The sequence below is a fragment of the Rhynchophorus ferrugineus genome, unplaced genomic scaffold, assembly GCF_030347505.1.
Source record: "Rhynchophorus ferrugineus isolate W39M unplaced genomic scaffold, kcgeb_rfMv2 rfM4, whole genome shotgun sequence".
Taxonomy (NCBI): Eukaryota; Metazoa; Arthropoda; class Insecta; order Coleoptera; family Curculionidae; genus Rhynchophorus; species Rhynchophorus ferrugineus.
The window spans coordinates 35751299-35778092 of record NW_027472583.1 but is presented as its reverse complement, the minus strand read 5'-3'; the positions used below and the strand labels follow the sequence as shown (position 1 = coordinate 35778092).

General features: G+C 33.8%; 1 protein-coding gene across 1 annotated transcript in view; it reads right to left on the bottom strand.

Moving 5' to 3' along the window:
• Positions 1-548: 548 nt before the first annotated feature.
• The window catches only part of LOC143195168 (uncharacterized), a 330561-nt gene continuing 304315 nt past the window's right edge, over positions 549-26794 (bottom strand). The window contains exon 4 of the mRNA XM_076402118.1: positions 549-840. Coding sequence (XP_076258233.1) covers positions 684-840 — 157 coding nt within the window. The 3' untranslated portion in view covers positions 549-683. The remainder of the gene's footprint in view (positions 841-26794) is intronic.

Here is a 26794-nt window from a genome sequence, read left to right as displayed (position 1 = left end):
AAAGTCCCTAGAAATTAGTAACATTTCATTATTGTACTTAACACAGATTCCTTCTTTGAACTAAAGAAGATATATTTACTTTAACAGTCTAGCACTTTAATCTTGATTTTCCTTTACTGTGGCAGTTGCCACTGTATTCTGCGTGAGTAAGTTGTTAAAAGCTGTAATTAATTAAACTGATAAAAAACGAATAATGGGTTTTGCTTTAAAATTAAACAACATGCATATAGTTAAAACATAATTTATTGAACAAAATTGAAAGAAAAAATCACAAGGGAACATTTCGAACTACTTTCAAAACAAAATTAAAATAAAATATAAAAAATTGGATATGTATTCAGTTAAAAATCAAACTCTACACATTTATAGATATTTTAAAATACACAATTTTTAACAATTCCATGGTATGGGTCCACTCAATTTATTTTTCAACAACTAGTTAAATGGAAGGATTAAGAGAACTTCATAGAATACATATAAAAATACAATTATTTCAATGTTTCTTCGGTAAAACAAGGTTACACATAGGGAAAGGCCAGACACAGTGAATATTTATTGGGGATATAGGAAGGATCTACAGTACTTGGACATAGCTTTAGTCTAAAATTCAACGTATGCATTTTAGACTTGTTTAGTTAATGTATTCCATTTTTATTTTCAGGTAGGCCTGATCTGGATCTCGTCTAGAGCAATCTCTCGCATTCCTCGCTGACAACCGTATCGTCATCTTCGTCTGATTCGTCCGTGCAAATGTCGTCCTCGTCTGACCAGTGCTCGAACTCCTCTTTATGGTGTTCTAAGGCCATCAGTGACGTGAACAATGAGTCGCATGCAGAACATCTGAAAAAAATAATAAAATTATTCAATTAAAAACCATAAATATAGTCTAAGTAACAAAGGCAAATCGCGAATCACGATGGCTACAATTCTACGATACTACTACGATTCTGGCTGTAGGAGCCAATAATCAAGAAGCCATATGAAAACTGAAAAAAGTAAGTGACAATATAAATTAGACACAAACCTGGAAAATAAAATTAACATGTGCAGTTCACGTATAATCAGATCGAACAAATATTAATAGCAATAAATAACGATAAGTATCTTGGAATGCATCTTGAAGCCTAACTTTGCTGGAAGGAACGTGTAAAAATTGAAAGAAATTAAATTCAACTATAGGAAAATATATTGGTTAATTGGAAAAAAATCATAATTATCAGTACATAATAAGAATTGAAGACTATATGGACATATGAAATTCTATTGGTGATGTTACGCAAAAAGTAATATAAATATAATACAAGTTTTCCAGAACAAAATCCTGAGAAGCTTGGAGGTGCAGTTAGATGCAAGACTGATTACTTACATCTAAACCTTCAGATACCAACTGCCGCTCAGGAAATCAAGAGAATCGCTAGAAACATGACAGACTCCATTCTCATGTCAATCATGGACACAGACTCAAAAGACTCAAATCATCTGATATAGTGTATTGTAGTGTAGTGAGTTGCATTTAATAGAAAAAATATAACAATGTTAATATCTAAACATCATTACAGAAGAGATTAAAATAGCAGCGCAAAAAACAGCAACAAATAAATAAAAATAAAAAAGATACCATAAATACATTGACATCATTCAAATATTTAATTTTTCATAAGAGAATAAATAAAGTTTAATTTCTATTTGTTCATTAATTCCTTGTATACAAACATAAAATATAGAAACATAGAATAAATATACGCACTCGTAATTGTTTTCACTGTGCGTTTGAGTCAGGAACAGGAATTACTGACAGATTCACTCTTTTCTTATTATACTTATAGTTGCTTTTTCTATTTCTACGTATGGTTATAATGAAATTTCTTGTTATATCATTTTTACGGTATTTGAAATAAAATTGTTTGTTTATAAATGCAACAAGATAACAAAATATGTGGTCTTAGATGTGATAGTTCAAATAGAATGAACTCTTTTTCAAAAGATTTGGCTTTAACGCAGAAATAGTTTTTAGAAGTTAACTATGATAAACCTAAGAGAAACTCTTATGAGCTCCTACATCAAGCCTCTGGACATGAAGGTTTATTCTTAGTATTTCAGACGAACTAATTATGGGCCTAAATGAGGATGAGCATCGCTGCACCAAATACATCTAATTCCGAATTGTATTTTTAATAGTAAGTCTTTATATTCACATATTCCTCGCCTTATGCTATGTAAAAGGAAAGTATTGTTAATATGGAATTAGCAGTTGTTCAGTCCACATTAGAATCTTCAAAAATAATTAGTTGCAAGTACAAATATAATGTTTTTTTTTGTCAAAGGAAGTAAACCGAGTGGTTTAAAAAACTGAGAGTTATAATATATTTCTCTGCAGATTCTTTTTAAACAAGCGACTCTATGCCTTCAACTTCATGCAGATAGAAATTAGACGGTACCACACCAAAAAGACTGTATATGTGGTAACATTGAAAATAAGAAATGTTACATATCTTTTTATTATTCGGCCATTATTAACCCAAAATTAATAGGAATCCAGTGAAGATAACATGTGTTCAGAAAATCCTCTATGAATGTGAGAAAGTGTACATAGGAGAAACTGTAAGGATAATATGTACAAGGATAAAAGAATGGCAAGATGCTAGCCATAAAACTAAATTCTGTAACGTCCAGGTTTTAGCAATTTCACAAAGTTAATTTGAGCGAGAAGACGAGAGTTGTTAGATTATTTAATCCCGGTTTTTTAACTATAGACAGGATCCATATCGTTTGAATACTCAACCGTGACAGACAGTTGTCTAAATAGTATAACTTGACTAAGGGAGCTTTAGTATTTATATTTACGTTCAAGAAGCAATTCGTAGTGATTGCGAAACATTGGCTACCTTTTTTTAATTAGCACGGTTTCCAATCGTTCAAACATGAGCGACCGAATAAGTCCCACATTTAAAATTTTTATTAATACTGTTGGTTTTATTCCCTCCTCAGTTCCATTTTTCATATTCATTTACTAGAGAGAAAAACCTAATACCAACAACAACCAGTTTGGGTTTATTAACAAGTTTAATTTCTTTTTTAGTGTTTAAATAGATGTTATTGAAAAAGCCTACGAAAGTAAAAAAATATACTCAGCCATATTTTTAAATGTAGCACAAGCTTTCGATAAGGTTTGGCATGAAGGCCTTGTTCATAAACCACAGAAAATGTTACCAAAACAACTCATCGAACTACTAAAATCGTACATTACAGCCAGAATGTTTAGAATTAAACAAAAAAAAAGCTTACTCTAAAATAAAAGAAGCTAAAGCACGTGTACCACAAGGAAGTGTACTGGGGCCAATGCTTTATCTACTCTACACTTGTCGGAGACAATAGTGAAGAAGCCACAAGAAAATTACAACAGGTAAATGACAATATAAATAATTGGACACAAGCTTGGAAAATAAAAATCAATCTGTGCATGTGCAGTTCACCTACAATCAGACCGTACAAGCACCAATAACATTAAATAATACTATCATTCCATATAGTAACAACGCTAAATATCTCGGAATGAATCTTGATGCAAAACTTCGAACTTGGAATGAACATATAGTTCTTGTTTTATATGTTATAAGAAAAGGACTGGAATTGAAATATAGGAAAATATATTGGGTAATTGGAAGAAAATCACAATTATCAGTACATAATAAATTGCTATTATATAAGCAAATACAGAAACCTATATGGACATCCGCAGTTTAATTATGGGTACGTTCTGTACAGAGTAACATAAAAAAATACAAATTTTTCAGAACAAAGTCCTAAGAAGTATTGTGGGCGCACTTAAATACTACAGGACTGACTACCTACATCGAGACCTTCAGATACCCACAGTCAGTCAAGAAATTAAAAGAATTGCAAGGGGCATGAGGAAAGACTATTCTCATGAGAATATTGAAGTATTTCAGCTTTTGGATACCACCGGAACAATACACAAACTTAAAAGAATCAAACCATCTGATCTTGTGTATTGAGGTCCATATAATAAAAAATACAGCAGTGACATGTATAAACATTATTTCATCAGAGACTGAGATAGGGCCTATTGGTCCTCCTAGCTATATACCTAGATTTAAGTTATCATAAAGACAAATTGTAGGTTAGTCAGAAACGACTAGTAACAATGTAATAATTAAATAATGATAAAAAAATCATTTACATATACATTCATTATATTGCATATTAATTTGCTTATTAGGAACTACGTGCTTATGCAAGTACAACATAACAATAGTTATACATTAATCAAGATTGTCTAAGCACATCTAACGTAGGATGGCATAAATAGAAATTTAGGTATGCGGACTATTTTTCGGTGAGTTAATCTGGGTGTGTATTCTTAACGATATTAACATTTTAATGGAGTAATTGATCTAGAATACCTGAGTTTGGTAACTATTCCATTCACTCTTAATGAACTTTGAAATGTCCAAACTGACGCCGCCAAATTTTAATTATTTTTAAAAATATAGTTCAAAAATGAAAACGTATTTTTTCTTATATAATTGAAACAAAAACTGACAATTGGAATGTGACGGAGTAGCATCGTCATAAGTTTCTAAAACTTTTTGATGGACTTTGACAGCAAATTTCTTCAAATCAAATTATATAAATGTCGAATTTAGTTTTGATTAGAGTTTGTATATACTAAATAAATCAGTAATACTAAATGAAAAATTATTATTTTATATCTAAGCTATCGATGTTAGCAATTAGTTTAAATCGATACAGTTGTTTATAGTTATACTTCGGAGTTTACCTTTAGATATCGCTGATCAAAATATATACAAGCACTATGACATATAGCAATATTTAACACTATGACTTTAATTCAGTTTAAATGATTTGTATATATTAAAACTAATAATAAACTACAAAATATTTCAAGCTCTACTAAACGTAACTGATGTTACTTCATGGTATTGCACAACTTCATCCATGGTATTTGTTAGTATTAAAAGTTCCAGGAAACAGGCGGGAACTGACGGCTTTTAAACTTTAATAACTGTCATTCTGCCGTCGTCTCTGCGAGTTTCAGGAACGGTCCAAGTCACGTTGAGACTTTCACGGACACCCCCGTCGTTCCTCCACGTCTCTTATGCCATGAAATTTGATAATTACTTTTCTGGCGCGAAATCACATTAGTGGACCGCTCGGATATGTTGATTTTCTGGTGTCGGCATGTGGCGTTCGAACTTGAAATAACTTTGGAAATAGAAATTATTCCCGTGAAAGGAAATATAGGTTAAATATAACGGTTCTCATTAAACTTGACTTTAAACCATCTGCAGTTGATGAAATATTAATATGAGTAGTATGAATGGTATTACTAGATGAGTTATATGACTGAAAGATGAATATTATTATTACCTATATAAAGTATCCGGAAAAATATATTTCAGGTATCCCAACAAGTTGATTTAAAGTCCCATACTAATTCACTTGCTATACTAATTCAATGAAGTTAAACTATACCGCGTTTGAAAGGTAACATTTTATAGAATACTCTAGATATAAAGGCATATAGTCTCTTATATCTTAGTCTTATTTATTAATTATCGTGGCTGTATAATTAACCGCCGTTTTTAGATTTACTATAATGTTAAAATTAATTATATTTCATAATATTTTTGTTCAGTTATTTTATTTAGATTAGAATTTTTTTGTATGTCAAAGCCAAACTGAATGTCAATTGCAATATTTTGACGTCACAAATATTCATGAAGCATTACTAAAAAAACTTTGAATAGACTATAGTCATCTGTTCACCGAACTGATTAGGAAGTAGAAGAGACTGAAAATCAAAGAAATATACAGGTTAGTCGGAAGATACTGCCAATTTGACCTAAATCGAAAAGATTGGTTTATCACTCTATTATAAGGCTTACTTGAACTTGTGTTGTTGCGTTAAATTATTAACCCAAGACAAGTAATTCAAGGATGCTCAATAAAGTTCTTCAATTAATTACTAACAAAACAAACAGTACTTGGAATATTTGGCGACGACACAATTATCATGGCAAAAGATGAATCTCTGTCTATGCTCTCAACTTGATCTAAAATCAAAGAGATTGGTTTATTAGTTAATCATAAAGCCAATTTGGACTTATGGGGTGTAAATATATGGGCACATACACATCAAACCAACTAGTAATCCCACGTACCCAAAACAAAGTTCAACGATTAATTACCATTGCATATTGCTACGTAACCAACGAAGAGCTGCACGATGACCTCAAAATTAAATGAATACACGAAATGATCCAAGATTTCGCCTAAAACATGATTACAGCAACGTGGAAGAAATACAGCTACTGGACAGCACGCAGGAAATCAGAATATTGAAGCGAACCAAATCACATGAACTTGTTTAGTATAAAAGTGTATTCTTAACTTTGGCTAAAGTAGATTAGTTTTATTTTAATTTGAGAAATACATTCTGAAGTATTAATCCCGTACTCGTCTTGCTTGTGTACAAATGCAAGTACAACAGAACATTAGTAATAATTAATTTGTACATTAAGTTGTACCAAGTATATTTAATGTAAGGTGTAATTAAAAAAAATGTTCTCAGTGCAAAGTTATTGGGCTTTGAATATGGAGACTCTGGAAAGTCATTTTTGAACTATTAATTTTTTTACTTATTAAAAGAGAATAATACAGCTCTGCATGATCCGTAATTATGTGGTGTCCATAGTGATCAGTCTTTAAATGAGTATCGGTGTCAATATGTTAGTTTCAGATATTACGTTGTAAAAAATGATCCTTATCCTGGCCAGTCAGTCGTTGAAAAAGTCGATGAAATTATTTGTAATAACGAAGTAAACCGATATATTTCATCTGACAACATCATTATGGCACTAGCTATAAAACATGTCTGTATTCTGAAGACATGTATTCTGACGTATAAGATTGTATACCAAAAGAAGCTGGAAACGTATGTTTCACTTGAATTAATAACACTGGGAAACAGGGATATGAACAAAATGTCATATATGACTGATTGGATCACTTTAAGCGCACTTAAATAAAATGAATAAAATTAATATATTTTCAACTTAATTTGGTTACCTATGATATTTTTATTATTTACATACTGTTTTTTCGTTGGATAGAAAATTTAGTTAGGGTTATTTTTAGCATCTCTATAAAAAACAATTCATCACAATGCGATTAAAATTATCGATATTCTAGGTAATTAATGGAATTGAAAGTTTCGTGAAGAATGAATTTTCACACTTCTTTAATATTTAGAAAAGTGTCCTAGCCAAGCCACGTTGCATCATTTTGATCAAGTGGTAATTAGAAGGCACCATACATAGTGTGTATGCTTGGTGTGGCAAAACTTTCCATTGCAGCTACAACGGTATTTTTGTAACCTAATGTCGAGCGTTACCATACAAATGTTGCAAGAATATATCAACTTCATTTATTTTATTTATTTAATTGAAGTGGGTCGACATTTGTTGTAATAACAGGTCAATTGAACAGTTCCCGGCTTAACACATAGATGGCGCTACTAGAGTTATATCCATATATTTTTTAGTTAGCCCTGACCCTCAAAAGATGCGTGTAGGAATTTGATAGCTGTCGGATCTTTAGTTTGTGAATTATAGCATTTTGAGTGAAGCAACTTTTGTTATTGTGAAAAAAATGGATAAAAAGGAATTTTGCATGTTGATAAAATATTGCTTTTTGAAGGGAAAAATACAGTTGAAGTAAAAACTTGAGTTGATGCTGAGTTTCCGGCTACTGTCCCAGGAAAATCAATCATCAAGGATTGGTATGCTAAGTTTAGACGTTATGAAATGCATTCACCGAAGACGGTGAATGCACTGGACGCCCAAAGAGGTTGTTACCGACGAAAACATTTAAAAAATCCACAAAATTATTTTGAATGACCGTAAATTGAAACTGAATGAAATAGCAGACACTCTAAAGATATCAACTGAACGTGTACATCATATCATTCACGAATACTTGGGTATGAAAGCAAGTGCAAAGTGGGTGCCGCGCGAGTTCACTTTTGACCAAAAACAACGGCGAGTTGATGATTCGGAGCAGTGTTTGAAGATGATCAAGCGTAATAAACCCGAGTTTTTGACCGAGGCCGGGGACTTTTCAATTGACCTGTTATGTTAGCTTGTAATACACTACATCTTGCTGATCCCATCATATGCACATGTAGGTGTTATGGATGACTCTAGAGGGGTATCCCATCACTTTTTGCGGTTGGTTTGGTTGTCGCAGTAGATCTACTTTTCAGTGTCAATGGCAATGTGCTACAAAACAATCTTTTTTTCTGCATCGTATGTGACGAAACCTCGAAAGAGTTCGAAATGGCATTTTCCGTCCTTTTGGTATTTTGCGGCCATTTACCCGAGATAAGTTTATCAACTTCGGTTGTCCTTTTTAATTGACACCAACATTCCAATTTTAAATTTTTGAAACCAAAACCGACAATTGGGATATGATGAAGCATCACCATGTTTCACGCTTATTTTTCTCGGAACAAAAGTAATTCATCTTGAAAAGTAATTGTTCCATGGTCCGGCTCTGTATAAACTAAATAACTCAATAATACTAAATGAAAAACTGTTGAAAACGTTAATCAAGATACACATATACTAGATATGAATATTCTAATTCTAGGCCGTTTTGACGGCGCGTAATAGGGAAGCTCCTCCTCAAAATTCATAAAACAAAAATTTCCCTTGCCTTGCCTCTCTTCGCCCCGCCTCATAATTCACATAATAGCACTAAGTTACCTCGCTCGTTCTTCCGACCCACGTCCTGATCGACGTTTCTCGACCTCTCTCTCGAAACTTTATAATAATCGTTGCGAAGTTAATTTATTTCCCGTTTCGTTAAAGTTCCAGGTTAAGAAAAGTGAGGAAATATGCGAAATTTACAATTTTAGTCGACGTCTCTACGGCGCCCTTTCGTAATGGTGAGTACAGACATGAACGAAGCGAATGGTTCGGGGTTTGCGCAAACTCACGGAGAAGATTTCGCAATATTTTCTAGTGATCGAAATGGACTCGTAGCACGTTTGGTTCCTCTTGGAAAGTTTCGATCATCTAAAATCATTTGACAGATTTCATCGTTTGGTTAGTAGGCCTGTTTTTTTGTTTATAACTATACCTTTCACAATGGTATAACAAAATAACTTGTAACTTGTCTTGTGAATTGCTGCTCGACGGTATGTGTACAGTGTTCTTTTCCTAAAAAGCAATGTTTATAGCTAAAATAATATATAGAGTCTGAGTTTTTAAAAAATATCATATTAGTGTAAGTATGACCAGTAACATAATAATCAAAATTATGATGAGGAGGAAAATACGAATAATATTGAAATCCAACTGGTTTGAAGATTGTGGTAAGAATATGTCATAAAACGCAGTAAAACCATACATTAAGAATATTACCTTTATTTGGTGGCACAAAATGTATAAATGGAGTCAGGCAGTTCATCCGTCAAGGATACAGACAATAATTATATGAGCAGGTACGAATTTTACGTAGTTACTGAATGGTGTAGGATTATATCTAGAAACGTAATTATTATTTTGAGGGTGAGATATTTGTTAACTGTGTTTAAATTATGTCAGACACAACGGTAAGTATTATGAAAAAATAAAAGCTGACCAGCACAAGATGATTTGGATGGAAGAGCCACAGTCTACATAAGAAGATATTATGCTAACATCTATTCAAATTACAGACTAAACAATAAACTTATTAACAAGCACATTTGGGATATATCTTGGAAAAAATGAAAGATTAACACCTTAATAATAAGTGACTCTTTTCTAAAATTGCTGTATTTTAATGGTGTAGCGACCTTGAGGCATGTCGAATTTTACATCGTGGAATAACGGTCTACAAAATACCCAGAAATATAATCCCAGATGTTGAACACGCGCGGGGTGCCAACAGCGCCAACTAGAACCCGATAACGAATAGCTGGCGGCAACCCCGAGACGTTTATCTGGGATGTTAGTGAAGGGTATTTCGATTCATTGAGTGCTCAACCCTCGTTTGGTTTAGACGTGCCACCATCGAATGCCCAAGCCTCGTCTCCAGGTAACACCGCTGCCATCCTTTTTATCATTTGTATTTTTAAAATTTTTTATATAGCCCATAAATAACGGTCATATAATGTAAACACCACTGTTTCATTTCGTTTTACCTCCATTCACCGAGCCACATCATTTACCCTAAAGTGGTGATCCCGACGTGATCTTTCGCAAAATTGGGTTTGGACTCGTGAATGGAGGGTACGTACAACATGGTGTATTTCCAATTCATTTTTTTACATTTTTTGTCAAAATTTTCTTTCACAATCTTTTAAACTTATAGATATTTTTACATCACTGCTTAATCATCAGCGTCTCGACTAAACATTTCTTTCGGCGCTATGTTTAAATCATAATGTCTTATTTCGCTCGCTGTCGCCGTCATAATGGCAGTCACCGTAGACTTGTCATATCTTCGCTGAGGTACCAGAATTGCCAACGTCTCGTCATCGAAGAAAATAAGCTACCACGTCGTCGAACAATCGATCCTCCCACAGCGTCGATTACGGGAGTCCTGTCCAAAAAATATCCTGTTCTCATCGTCGTCGATGGACCACATTCAAGTGCCAAAGCGACGATGAAGCAACGGTATCTGTAGGACCGGAAGATCAGCCCTTTTCATGCAGCACATTTTGTTTGGTATATAATTTTTTTTTGTATTTGATATTTTTTCATACATTTTTGTATTTTTGTTGCTTGGAGTAATTGTATGTAAAATTCTGGCAGGGGAGTATTGTAGCGACCTTGAGGCATGTCGAATTTTACATCGTGGAATAACGGTCTACAAAATACCCAGAAATATAATCCCATATGCTGAACACGCGCGGGGTGCCAACAGCGCCAACTAGAACCCGATAACGAACAGCTGTCGGCAACCCCGAGACGTTTATCTGGGATGTTAGTGCTCAACCCTCGTTTGGTTTAGACGTGCCAACATCGACTGCCCAAGCCTCGTCCCCAGGTAACGCTGCTGCCATCCTTTTTATCATTTGTATTTTTCGCATTTTTTAAACGGTCACATAATGTAAACACCACTGTTTCATTGCGTGTTACCTCTATTCACCGAGCCACATCATTTACCCTAAAATGGGTATATGTTACTTTATATTTTCCAACCCTTGGAAAAAATAATTTTTTATGTTGTTAATAATTAATTTATATGAAATTATAATTGAACTTCTTTTCCTTTATTTTCAGTTGTGATATAGCTTTTGTGCTACAAATGGGAAAAACATAACTCATATTTTTAAGGAAGGATAAAACAGGGTTATTTTCTGGAAACCAAAACCTATGTTATTCACAATCCTGCCAATTTTTCCCACTCTCGCTCAAATTTGTTGGTCCGACTCCCGGCTCTTTGGACAATGTTCTGTTCGTAGCCGACAGTACAAAACCTATACATACATGCCTATACAAGTTTTCATTGGCTAGAGCTGCACATGCGCACTTGTTCCAGTCTAGCCTGACAGTTTTCATAACTACGTGTTCTTTTCTATATACACCTTGTTGTTTAACACAGTTGTGGTTAGAAGTCACTTTTGGGTTAATTTTGTATTTACATTTTGTTGAGGTAATATAGGCAAAATTAGGGGCAGATAATGTGAAAATAAGTGTATAAGGTATGAATTATTAGTAAAATATTATCATATTATAAAACTAATTTTGTAGATTGTTATGGAAGAAAGGATATATTTTTATGTTAAATAATATGGAAACAGAACTTAATGATTATATTGAAATATTTGAAGATTATAGTAAAGGCAGGAATGAAATATGTTTGGTCATATATGTAAGGTCATGTTTGTATATGTTTTCTGTCTATTTGTTATTATACTTATATCTTTCTGATTTTACAGATATTTCAAGAGAAGAAAAAAGCTAAATGTTTAAACGAAGTGTCATGAATTTTCAGTATAGTGCAAAATAAGGTATACTTAATAGAAAGATGTTGGAATAAATTGATAACACAGGATTTGAAGCTTTGCGATTTATTATTTCTTTCGGTTTATATATAACTCCTAGGAGGAGATAAATAATTACATCATCTAACAAATTGCCGAATTCAGTTCTGCTCATGCCCATTTTTAATTTTCTTTATAAATTCGCACCGAATGCTCAGGATACAGTACAACATAATGTAATTTTGGTTTAGCGCATGCGCATTTTCATTTATTTGAATTAATAGCCTGAGAGAACAAGCGCCATTCTGGCAGCTCCGCGTAGGCGCATATACTCCGTTTTGGAAATGGTGTTCAACATTTTATTCTAATATATTTTTCTTTATATAACGCTCTGTGACGAAGAAATTTAGCCCAACGAAATTAAAAAGCAATAATCAAACATGTTACAATAGTAAAGGAAGTGCTAATGCTTCCTTAAGTCCAGTGAACTCATTTAAAGAGTAGCAAAGACAGTAATATGAAAATTTTTCATTAATTTCTTTATGATAAATTTTAGTTCAAATACTAAAAAAACACACATTTTAATAATTGATAGTATTGTAAGTTTGTTTACCGAGTAAATACAAATTGGGAAACATTTAAAAATATAAAAGTCATATATTATTTTATAGCAATTAATTTTATAGCAATTAAAAAAAATGAAGTAAAAACACTATATTTATATAGAGACCTTACTGAAACATGTTTACATTAAGTCCATGCAGCATATTTACAATCGTAGACAAGTTCGTTTCAAGACATCGTATTGAAACATTTTTAGAGAAAGTCCATAAATCTTAATTACATTGATATTATCTAATATTATTTACAAAAAGTCCAGAAAGCATATTTGTATCTATCTCCAGTCAATTCATCATTATTATATATTATTTTTTAAAAATAATATTTATTTACCTATGCTATTTTATAAAAATATATTTTTTCCTTTTTTGTTTCATTTCTCAGAGAAGTGGTGATTAGATCATTAAGGTGTTATTGATAATTAATGTTATATGTTTTGTTTATTCGATTCAGGTCAACTCTTATTAGTAAATTTCATCTTTTCAAAGTATCGTCCTCCACTATTCTTGCATCTTGTAAATTCCTATCTATTTATTTTTATTATTCTAATTTAACTTTCATCAGCTTTCCTTCAACAACTATTAGCAACAGTTCATTTATAAAAGAAAAATTAAATCGTTACTAAAATATATCAAGATTAAATTAAATATCTAATTTTTATTAGTTACTGCAATTTTTGCTACTGTTTTTGATGGACAAACCGCAGTAATGAATTAACTACTGAAGTGACTATTAAACTTTTGGTTGACGTATTGCACATTTACTAGCCTAAACCGAAGAGTTTGTTAATTACAACAAAATGTATATAAACGCTATATTTACCTTTAATATAACTTCTAGTACAATTGTATATTATTTTTCTTATACTCTTTGTAACGTTTTTATTTGAACCAAAATAAAAATATTCTTTGCTTCTTATTATTATTTTGAAATTTGCAGCTATATCGGATTGAAATTTTGGCATTGTTGACATCTATTTGATGTCCTTGAAACTGTTTTGTTACAAATTTGACGGTTAATATTTCCACAATAAGCAAAATTTTTGATGTTTGGATATTTTAACTTTATAAAATTTAACCTTACATTCTGTATTTACGTTTTTTTCCCTATATTAAAATCAATGTACGTTACAACACTAAGAATAACGCAATATTCTAGATTATTTGTCGTGTTCACTTGATCAACGGTAAATTTTAAAATGGCCGATTATACACATTGTAGGTAGAAAAAGAGAGAGCAATATACACGATTGTGCCCATACGCTTATCCGAACATTTCTTTCCGTATTTCGTATTTTTCAAATGCTCAGATCTGTACCCAGCATAACATGTCGGGCGCACGGTCTCAACTACCGCAAGGCCTTCCTGCTTCCTGGCCGTTTAAAATAAACGGCCGGGTTTTTCTTGATCGTGCATGTTTATGAAGCCTGCACACCGACCAGCGTGTCTGGGGTAAATTTGTTTTTCACGTTTTAATTAATCCTACGAAATAGAAACGGTGTTTAATTATGTTTACAGAAAGGTTTAAAATTAATACATTCATAAAGTTTCCGCTCCGGGAGTTCCCCTCCTCCAAATCTCTTTTGGCTTGCCACTCCTCTCGCCCCCTCGTTCAGTCTTTAATCTTTTCTACCCACCTTGTCAATCATTTTCCTTTCGATGCGAAATATCTTAGCATGCAGCTAGGTCGACAGCTAATTTGGAAGAAGCATATACTTGTTAAACGAAAACACTGTTGGACTAAAATATATAAGGAATCTAAAAACTAGAAACGGCAAATAGGTTTCAGACACTTGAACAGCTGAACGATATAGATTATGAGGCAACAATAACAAATATATTAAACAATTCTGCCATGAAAGTATGTCTAGTAGATCTATAAAGCCCTGAGTATCCCACGAATGTTTCTAGATCATCATCATCTTCGTCGTTAGTCGTTAGTTCATAGCCGGCATTCGGATAGATAGTGATTTGGTGTGTTAATAGGTCAGTTGAAAAGTCCCCGGCCTGTCATAATTGTGTTTTACACAATTTTTTGGCAAATTTTTTTTTATTCAACATAATTCCCTCCAAGGATGATACACTGATTATAGCGACCTCCCAACGTTTTTATACCATTTTTGTAGTACGATGTCCTTTGCTTCAAATTTGGCCTCAGTTTTGTCGATCACCTCTTCATTCAATTAGAATTTCTTCCCAGCGAGCATTTTTTTGAGATCTGAGAACAGGAAATAGTCGCTGGGTGCAGTATGTACCGGAGCAGAATAGCCTGAGTTTTGCTCAGGTTAATGTGCAGCCGCCAGAATTTGTAGCACGCAATAGCTTGGTTGTTGGACTTGAAGTTTCTATAACCGGTGGTGAAGAAAGCTATATTATCTGCATAAAATGCTGTGTGTGAATGTTTGTGAAGTGGCAAATCAGTCATATCACGGTTGGACAGGACCGGAGCTAGTGGAGCACCTTGCGAGACGCCTACAAAGGTTTGTTTTCGAGAGGAGACTGCATCGCCGATCTTTACTTGAAAGGATTTATAGTCCAAGTATGAGTGAATCAGGGAAGTTATTTATTCGGTAGACCTAGTCGGTTCGCTTTAAAGTCTAGACTGTTGTGCCATACTTGAATGAATGCTTTGGAAATATCTAGAAAGATGGCTCCAGCTTTGTGACGTTTTATAAGTTCTTGATGGATAATAATTAATAAATAAATTGATATTAACTTATGTTTGAAATGGAAGCAAAGGAAAGGGTATCTGTACACCCCATACATTATTATTGACATGAGTTTGCGTTTGAAAAGAATGTCATTCAGATGCATTTATTTTTTGTGACTGCTGGTTGTTCCAAGAAAATGCCCAAATAATTGTAACCTGCGTCTCAGGATTTGTCCCTGGTGCCTTAATCGGATAATTTATATTTTAGATTTATTAGTTTTCTTATTTTTAATACGATATCGTAAGCTGAGGGTTTATCGCTTAATGTCCTCCATGGCATTCTCTCTGGAGTACTTGAAATAAGGGTTTCCCGTTGGCCTTGGATATTTCTGTTCATATGAGATAACAAAGATATCGTCTCCTAAAAAGTATCTGGAGTATAACCTCATCACCACCGCCTAACTTAAAGATTGATTATTGATGTTTGATTATGTTCTTGAGCAATAACATTTGGGCATGGAGCAATTGGGTTATTGGACTAACCAAAGTTCTCTGTATTAGGCATAATTATTTAAAGCAAAAATCTGACATTCAGTTTCCAGAAAAAAAAACTGCAGGATGTAAAATGTTTACAAAGTAGATTCGAGTAAGGGAGACATACAATTTTTCGCACTCTAAAAATTAAAGCTCACTGTCTAAAAGAACTGTATATTTCTGTTTACACGTCGCATGTAGTTTTTAGTGGTCATATGTTATATCTCCCTCTATCAAAAAGAAGTCAATCAATTCAAGAACTAAAATTCAGCTCTTTTGAGCACTCATTTTTCTTTTTTTTTAAATCATTCTGTATGGCTTCGAGACTTATACAGGGCTATAGTACGACATTTGTAAGCTTGATGTTAAAGCACGATTGAAGGCAATTTCTACATGTTTCGTTTTCAATAGCACAGTAAAAATTATTCTGTTAACATCTGACAGTGTTGAGGAACAAATTCAGAGACGCAGATTATAATGGTTTGGACTTGTCTGAAAGGTGAATGAATTCCTCGCAAACTTCTATAGCAATCGATTTTTGATGCTAGACGCAGCGAACAGTTTAAAAAAACATATATCGAGAGTAAGGAAAGAGATTTGAAAATTAGGAGACTAACATTTTCCTAGGCCAAAATGGTTGTAGTAACTGTGACCATATTTGTCGAAAAATATTTCTGCTTTATTACGGCAGTATATTGATTGAGAGGTCATCATCATCCCGAGCGCCAGCTATGGAGTATTCAAGAATTAAATTTATTAATTTTTACATTTATTTCCTCCAATAGTGGTGTAAAAGCATTACCAATTACAAGAGTTTTAATACAGTTTTACACACTCCTTACTTCACTCTGTCTGGTTTTTCGATAGCGCACTTCATCTCTTTTAAACTTCTAATTTTATTTTTATCTCTCCCTTACATATTTCAAAGAGCATGGAAAATTTTACAGATCTCTGGGTATGCATAACGCATTTTGAGCTTAATAAAAAAATAAATATACAAAAGATGTTCAGTCTGGTTTATTCGATAGCAGTTTATAAAATTTCAGGTTTGTGTAACGGTTATGTCTTACCTTTTTTCACAGTAATAATTTGTAGACAATCACTTATATTATTTGACGTTAAAAAATATTAGTGTCGTTATTAGATGCAGTAATATTAATATAAAGGTCCGGGATCATAAGGAGTTCGAGTTGGAAATTTGAATGTTAATATGGAAGTATTTCCATCTTGCCTCTGATTTGCAATAGTTATAGAAAGGTCGGAATTTGCTGTGTAATATACATTTATTTACCAATTTAGATTTTCTTCCTGCCCCCGATTATGGAAACGTTGGAATGTTGCCGAAACGATGACAGATAAAATAGAATATTTAGTTTCAAATAGTGGTATTGCTACAATGATGAAATTGGAAAAGAATGAATGTCCGGAGACTATGATCTATGGAAAGTAGTGCGTCCTTATTCTGATGTCTAAAAGTGCATTATGTTTTACAAATGGGGCGTTAAAGAAAAATTCGCAACAATAACAGTGTTATAGGCAGAGTTCTAAAGTTAGATAAGGAAAATGCGATAGGATAAAAATTCCAAAAATCGTTAAGAGTCGAAAACGAAATATATAGACTATAAATGCAGAGTAAGAAAGGTTCTGTTGTTATTTTAAAATTTCAACAATCGATTTAAACATAAATACAAGTATGAAGAATACTAATAGGAATACGAATTTAATTTTTTAGGAAATACATCCCTATGTGCTTAAAATAAATTCAACAAAATCAATGAAAGTTCTATAGATACTATTAATATGGAGTAATTAAAAATTTTATTTAAGAGGTGACCTAGGCGAATTCGTTGAGGGCGTCCACAATCTGGAGTTACTGTATGCAATATTTTTAGTTATATTTTAAAGTTTCCTTTTTATCAACCAAGGTTTCTCTGGACGGTACCTACTGCTCAACGTGGGCTCCGAACCATGGTCCTTGGTATTATTCCTACCGGCTGGCGAGTGAACAACTTTTATTTCCAAGACATTATTCCAAAAGACGTCCGGTCTTATCGAGCGAGCGTGCCATTGTCGATGCTCCGTACTACCTTTAAAATTAAGTAATACAACGTGATATTGCTCTAGAACCAATAACGAGTGTAATTAAACCTGTTCGTGTAAAGTACTTCGAAAAAGTGCATCCCAATGTATTCGCAAATCAGTTAAATAAGCGAAGTGACAATGAAGTACGTAGACTAAAACGTCTAACACCATACAATCTGATTATTGGACATATATAGACTTTAGAATAAGCTTTAAAATAATACTAATTAATTACAATGGTATTTTACACATGTATGTATAATATAAATATAACAAATAGTTATACCCTCTGGGCATATTGTGGAACTACTAAGAGGTTAGTCACGCAGTAGACTCTATTTAAGAACCTAATCATATTTTTATGCTCATATTTATTATTGTTTAAGATGCCCTAATTATAAGAAATAATGGAAATTTGTACAAAAAAAATTGGAAAGAATGGTGATCAAAATAATAATTATAATAGATCCATTTTTCCAGAATTGTGTCTCTATATGTTATCCATTAATAAAAAATAAAACTCAATATTGTTCGACTAAACTAAAAATTAACAATTTTTGTTGATCGGATTTGTATTCGAAGGCAGTATATTTATATGTTTTGCTATATCGTGGTTTCTGGCTATTTGTGATATTATGTATAGAATATAATACTGTTGAAATATCTATCGTGGTTTCTCAAGGTGGTACGGATCCGAGTGGTTCAATTGAAGGATGCCTGTTTTAGGTTGGCTTTGAGAGTATCGGTTGAATGGGACTTATTGATATGAATCTACAACAAAAACTCTAGAAGGAAAGTTTAGCGAGGCCAAATTTCAAAATCTTGGCGGCCAATTCACGTCACCTTTGCGGGAGGTATCTAGATTCTTAAATCGTTAATGCTGAATGCCTACTGTTGCATGCGCTATGTATGACGTTACACTGTTCTGTTGGAACCACACAACATATATTTGTACCAAAAGAAATGGGTTATTATTATATATGTTAGCGTTCATAGATGGTTGGTGTATTGATGGTTGCCTAAGGAAGTATACGTCAGTTATGATAACGGGAAAGAGAAATAGGTGTACGGGGTTTGGTTGGTAATATGGAGATCCTGTACGGCAGGGTCGATAATATTGAACGAGACAGTGTGGATAGCATCAGACTCGAAACAGTGTGGTTAATACAAATAGAGTGTTGGCGAATTATATTGCAAAGATAAAGGAATATCTAACATAGAGAGCACGGACGAGTAACTTTTTGTGCAAATTGACGTCAAGGACTTGCATGGTAAGCTTAATAAGTGCCTTTTATAGTTGATTTTTCAGAATTTAGTCTGGTTATTAAGTCATAGCCTAGTGCTTTCTTTGGATTGATGTCAGTTCTGTAACTCTGGAGACTTTTTTGGGTATAACAAGTTGAATCGGAAAATTTTTGGCATTCGCTGATCGGTAGATTATGTTCAAACTCGATTTCAATTGGTTTGAGGGTTGGTCCTAAATAATTGTTGCGCGCCTATTTGCTTCCTATGTCCCCCATAGGTTGGGTCTGCTTCCTTGACACACATCTGTTAGATACCCCAGATAATTATTTATGGATGCATTCTTTGCCTTGTATTACTTAAATTATTTCAGGTATTATATTTTATTGTAATTTTTTCATAATTTTCGTTTTTGAGCTACTATTTGCTTAATTTCTTTAAAATAATTGATTCCTTTTCATTTTGGGGATATTATTCCAAACAGCTTGGTAGATGTCTACAAGTCTTTCTGCTTCTAAGTGTAATTAATTGCCGAGTTATTCTATAAATTCTGTCCGGTCTGTGCGCTTATTTGTTAGTGTTAGTTTTTGTTCTTTTTATATTATGTTCTTACTTAGTGTCAAAATTTTCTTCAACTTCCATATAATTTGGGGATATGTTGCTGACTATGAAAAGATTTAATAGGTTTGGAGTTTTAATTGCATCAGTCGGTCAATAACTCTTTGCATGTAGTTGCATCCCTGTTCAACAGCTGCATTTTTCTACTTCTTCATTATTAGTAATATCCTTTGTGAGTACATTGTTCCTTTTTCTATTTTTATTCTAGTTTCTTACTTATTATATATTTTTCTCGTTTCTGATTTTACTTTCTGTTTCGGTCACTGATGGTATATCTAACTCAACCTTTTTCTTTCGTTATGTATTTTCCTTTCACCGTCACCGCTATCTTAATGGCCCCCTTTTCAATTTCTCCTCATCAATTGTTTGAATACTTTATCATTCACGTGTCCTGTCTTCCTGTTTTCATTTTTTAGTCTTCCTGTTTTCATGTCTGTCCATTTATCTGTTTTGTCTCTGTCCTGTGATTAATTTCTATTATATTATCTTTAATGTTTTGCCATTCTTCCTCTCTTTCCTCACTTTAAATCTTATTTTTCTCTGTATTTGTCTCTTTCTTTAGGCATGTCCATATTAACAAGTCAATTGAAAAGTCCCCGACCTGACACATAGATGGCGCTACTAGAATTAAATCCCTATGTTTTTGAGTTAGCCCTAATCCTCAAAAGATGCGTTTATATATTTGATAGCTGCCGGACCATTAGTTTCTGAATTATAGCACTATGAGTGAAGCAACTTTTGTTATTGTGAAAAAATGGATTAAAAGGAGTTTCGCGTGTTGATAAAATATTGCTTTTTGTTGAAGCAAAAACTTCACTTGACGCCGAGATGCCGGATATTGAACCAGGAAAGGCAGGATCCAAGGCCATCAAGGATTGGTATACCAAATTTAGACATGGTGAAATGAGCACCGAAGACGGTGAATGCAGTGGACGCCTAAAAGAGGTTGTTACCGACGAAAACATTTAAAAAATCCACAAAATGATTTTGAATGACCGTAAATTGAAATTCTATGAAATAGCAGACACTCTAAAGATATCAAATGTATGTGGATATCATATCATTTACGAATATTTGGGTATGAGAAAGCTCTTTGCAAAGTGAGTGCAGCGCGAGCTCACTTTTGACCAAAAACAACGACGAGTTGATTATTCGGAGCAGTACTTGAAGTTGATCAAGCGTAATAAACCCGAGTTTTTGCGTCGATATGTGGCAATAGATGAAACATGGCTCCGTCATTTCATTCCGAAGTCCAATCGACAGTAATCTGAAAGGACTGCACACGATGAACCCGCTCTAAAACGTGGGAAAATGCAACAGTCGGCTGGTAAGGTTACGGCGTCTGTATTTTGGGATGCGCATAGAATAATTTTCATCGACTACCTTGAAAAAGGAAGGACCATCAACAGCGACTATTATATAGCGTTAGTGAATCGTTTGAAGGACGAAATCGCCGAAAAACGGCCTCATTTGAAGAAAAAGAAAGTGCTGCTTCACCAAGACAATACACCGTGTCACAAGTCAGTGAAAACGATGGCAAAAATTCATGAATTGGGCTTCGAATTGCTTCCTCATCCACCGTATTCTCCAGATGTGGCCCTCAGCGATCTCCTGTTCCCAGATCTCAAAAGAATGCTCGCTAGGAAGAAATTTTCGTTGAATGAAGAGGTGATCGCCGAAACTGAGACCTATTTTGAAGTAAAGTTCAAATCGTACTATAAATGGCATCGAAAAGTTGGTGGGTCGCTATAATCGGTGTATCATCCTTGAAAAGAATTATGTTGAATAAAAAAAACTAATTCTGCCAACAAAATGTGTTGCTTGGTAGGCAAAAACTGGTAGGCCGGGAACTTTTCAATTGATGTCTTATTAATTTGACTGTTATTATGTCTCTTAATTTTGCTGGTTTATTTCTTTTTTCACGATTAGCTCTATATATTTCTTATTTTCTAATTCTATTTGACAGGTCTTTTCTTTCAATTTCCTTGCTTATTTTGATGGGACCTATATGCCCGTCATTTTAAGTTCAGTGTAATCAATTTTATGAGGACTATGTTTAACGAATGTTTGATGACTCGTATTTAATTAAACGGATACTTAGCATTTTATCTCCAACTGATTCTTCATTGGATACCTTGTACAGTGAAACTAGATGGGGTATTTTTCTTCTCGTAACCTCACTAGTAATTATTTCTAGAGACGGGAAGGTCCAATGATGATTCTCTTATATCGTAAAAAATATACGCTTATAAATTCCCTGAGAATCACAATTCCACGTTTCGAAAGTTTCCACGATCAATACGCTTCTCAAAATATATCTGCTTATTTTCACCATCGAAGGTCTTTCAAGGGGTTGAAATGTTAACTTATTCCGTTGTCCTGCACTCTCCTTATGGCGAGTGTCTTGTTTGGAAAAAGTTGTTAGAAACATCACGTGGTTAATGAACCTCTTTAATAACATATTTGTTGATGTGAAATGCAATTGTATTTTACAAGTATGATATGGTAAAATTTAAAACATTAGTCACCCTATATATTGCAGTTTTAATACTTGCAAAATTAAATTCACGAGAATAAGTTAACAACTTCGTGAAACAGAAGCGGCATTCCTCTTTAGCATCAAATATCCAGTACCGAACTATTTTACCTTTTATTATTTCAACGGATCGGAATTAATTAGTTTCGAAATAACGAAATCGATAAATTTTGCGATGGAAAATCACGATCAAAGTGTTTCGGAATCCATTTCTTTTCGAGAACCGACAAAGTTCGCACCAAGAGCGACGGTAGTCGAGTCTGTTCCCAACCGAAGCCTTCCAATAAATCAAACTCCAATAAAAGTCGAAACCGGTAAAGTTTTCCGGAGGCAGTTCTCAATTTAACGATTCAGGATGTGTTTTAAACTTTTCCTGCGACGGTTTCTTGAAGGTTTCTCTTATAGAACAACACAGTATCCGAGGAGAAAGTTTCGGTTAGATAGTAAATATAATATGTCTAGCTTAAACGCTTTTTATTGGTAATTCTAAAATTAATCTTGTTATTATGATTTTATTTGAAAATAGATATTTTTAGTTGAATTCTATATTTAGAATTGGAATTCTAGATTAACCATTAATTTATTTCTAACAATTATTTATTTACGTAAATCATAGATCACGATAACTTGTAGACAGAGCTGAATAAAATACACTATTTGCTTTAATTAAAATACAAATTACAAAATAATATCTGGTATATATTGAATATACGAATTTTACGGATTTTACACTCTTGCCTAGGACAATCACACATATACATTTACGACCATGCCCCAGCACGATTCGGACCCGCGACTATCGCAACAGTAGGTGGACCATCCTGTCGCCTTTACCACTGCGCCAACCCAGTCGGTTAAGCGGTGTATTTGAAATATAAATATACTATTTTAACTATTTTTATTTATAATACTAAATACAACATACAGTCGGGTGTTAGGTTAAGAGAACAGTATAGAACTAATAGAGCCAAGCCTATTCAGTGAAAGAAGAATTTCCTTTCATGAATACTAGATTTTTAATGCACTATCAGGCAAAGAATCTATTATTGAAGAACAAATAAAACCTGAAAAAGAGAAAATATTAAACAAACTAGTGTTATATTGCATGATAATATTATTTTTATATTTCGATAGTGTTCAAAGATGTTCAAGGTTTTTGTTTTTATTATTCAGCAAGCTAATTAATTCTATTTTTTAATGTACGCTATATTGTTTACTTTTTTGTTGAGTAAGTTTAATAGGAACATATTTAAATTAATTTCGTTTTATTTGCCACTGGTTGGTTCAAGCCACTATTTTATCGCTAGCTGCCGACGTCTCCTTGTAGATATTTCCTGATTACTGTTCACTGCTAATAGAGCAGAATCACCCGCTATTGTGGCTTGCGGATTGTGGTCGTAAGGCCCCCAGTATAGATATATCACTGTTACAGAATAATTATAGGATATAATCAAAATGTTCCCTGGGACACAAAAGAAAATTTAATAAAGCAATAAAAGAGCGGAATGGTTGATTCAAAATGAACCAACTGATGACAAAAAAGTATTCAGAATTACTTAGAGAATTTGAGACTAACTGACACTACATATTATTTATAGTGGAAGGCAACACGAAACGTAAGTAAAGTATTTAAACGCAAATTATTTAAAAAACGTCTTCAAACCCTTCTCGTCTGAGCTATTTCAAAACGATGAAATTAAAATTACTAGGTTCCTAAATTCGCCATTTCAAATGGAGTTAACACATAAAAAACTCACCTTCAAAGAAGCTCAACAAATAATAATCAGATGGATTAATTGTAAAAATGCACCTGGAAATGGTCTAATAATCGGAAAAATAATACAGGAACTATCAGAGAAGAGAGATGAAGAGAGAAACAAAGATTCACATTCAATGCTATATTACAAATTCATTATTTTCCCAGTATCTGGAAAGTAGCTCAAATAATAATGATTCTCAAACCACGGAAAACACCAGAAGATGTTACCTCCCACCGGCCTCTGACTTTATTACCGATAATCTTAAAAGTTCTTGAGAAACTGTACATAAAGAGGCTCAATTGTGTTATAGAAAAGAGAAAGCATTCCAGAACACCAATTCGGGTTTGGCAATCAACATGGGACATTAGAACAAGTGCATAGACGTAAGATATTGTTCAGCTGCATTCCTAGACATATCTCAGGCCTTGATAAAGATGGCATACGGGATTGCAGGTTAAATTAAAGAAACTTCTCCCTTATCCGGATTATGAGTTACTAAAATCTCACGTCACAATATTCAGGGTCCAGTACATCTTCTGTATACAGCCGATCTACCTATAACAAGAATAATCACTATGGCAAATGGACGACACGGCAGTCTTAGAAGATCTAGCCACAGTATTAATTAACCGACAAACACACAAATGTGGCTGAAAAGATGGCGTATAAAACTGTCAACGAGACAAAATCCAGTCATATAACTTTTACGCTCCGTATAAGAACCGGTCTATCTCAATAATTGTCAACTTCCGCAAGCAGAGCCCGACACCTAACTTGGAAGAAGTACACACTCGCCAAACGGAAATAACTTGGACTTAAACTCTACCAAATGTATTAGCTTATCGGTCACATCACATCAAGCATATTTGGTTATATGGAATCCAACTATGGGGAACCGCTAGCAAGTCTAATATATTCATCATACAACGGTTCCACAATAAAGGGTACCATTATCAATGCTCCGTACTATGTTTCAAATGAAGTGATACAAAGCGATAATTCCTCAGTAATGAGTTTAATTCAACGTGTTGGTGTGAAGTACTTTGAATGAGTGCCAGTGCATTTCAATGTACTCGCTAATCAGCTATCTAACACCATCCGATCTGATTAATGGACATATATAGACTTTAGAATAAGCCGCAGAATAAATCTAATTAATTAAAATAGTATTTTAAACAGGAGATCACTTAATGAAGTGATTTTCTACATGCCATCTATATATAACATGTACATAACAAATACTTGTTACCCTCTGGGCAGATTTTGGTAGTAGTTGCAGAATAATAAAAAAAATAATTTTATTTTGAAAAGACCGCTGGAAGTATAGGATGTTGTATATTTCTATATATTTATTTGGAAGCATTTTGTTTAGTTATCAATATTTATATAACAATCAATATTTTGTAATGCTAAACTGTTTCGAAGGCTTGTGCCACATCAAGGAAAACTGAAGAGCATAATGTTTTTCTTCCTAAAAACGTTCATTGATGTTCGTTACTCGATGGATCTGATCGATTTTCTAACGTTTTTATTTGAATCCAAACTGAGAGTACGGGATTGATTGATCGATTTAAAAGAAAATTATTTTATTTTTTTTTTAAATATATTTTATCTCCTATTACTAACTATGGGTTTATCTGGACTGGGCCTATAGTTTCATGTGAGTTCCGAACCACGGTCCTCAGCATTAAGCCTACCGACTGGTGAGTGACCAACTTTAGAAATCATCCCAGAAGACATCCGGTCTTCCCAGCTTGGTTACTGGCGTCACTGGGATCATTTTCCTTGTGGGATTTTACACTTTGCCTAGAACAATCACAAATTTTAAACAATCACAAACATAAATTTACGACCATGCCCCAGCAGGATTCGAACCCGCTGCTATAGCAACAGTAGGAGAAGGTCCCATCGCCTTTATCACTGCGTCACCAAGCCGGTTGATTGAATTTTTATTATGAATTTATTATGTTCTTTTAGGGAATTGTTTTAACATTTCACTAGTGATCAGACCGACTTTCGTTCTCATTCTCGTAGACGGTTACTGTTAAAATTTCAACCGAATCGGACTTGTAAGTTTGTTCTGAGCGCGTGCGGGAGCGGATGTGTCCGCCGTTTTTAGAACAATGAATGCTGAGTACCGTGACTCTTCTCCTTTCATGACAACCAACAAAAATTGGTTTAACAAATTTCAACGTGGTCGCACATCGGTTTTTGATGAGTCACGCCCAAGTGCCCCGGAACGGGTATCACGAAGGATAACATGATAAACATCCGCGATCTTGTATTGGTTAAAGACCGCGTGCTTCATATCCTGCATGTCATTTTGGGTATTAGAACGCCGTCGGCGTGATGGATACCGTATTCGCTCACTCCGGACAACAAGAGCAACCCTGAGACCATTTCAGTGTAGTGTTTGACGTTGTTTAAGCGCAATACGAATGAGTTTTTGGATGGTACATACGAAAGATTAAAGAACAGTCGAAATAGTGGACTTCACCGGCGAATGTGTTCCGAAAAAGGCGAGGGCTGTCCTATTGGCGGAAAAGACTACCTGGAGAAGGACAGAATGGCCACAGAACCGTACTACGCTGAATAATTGGGCCAATTCGACGTTCAATCGCAGAGGAAATGGCCTAATCAGCAAAGAAAAAGTACTCTTACACCATAATGCTCGGCCCTCGCTACTACTAAATTGATTGAATTGGGCTACGAACTACTGCCACATCTACC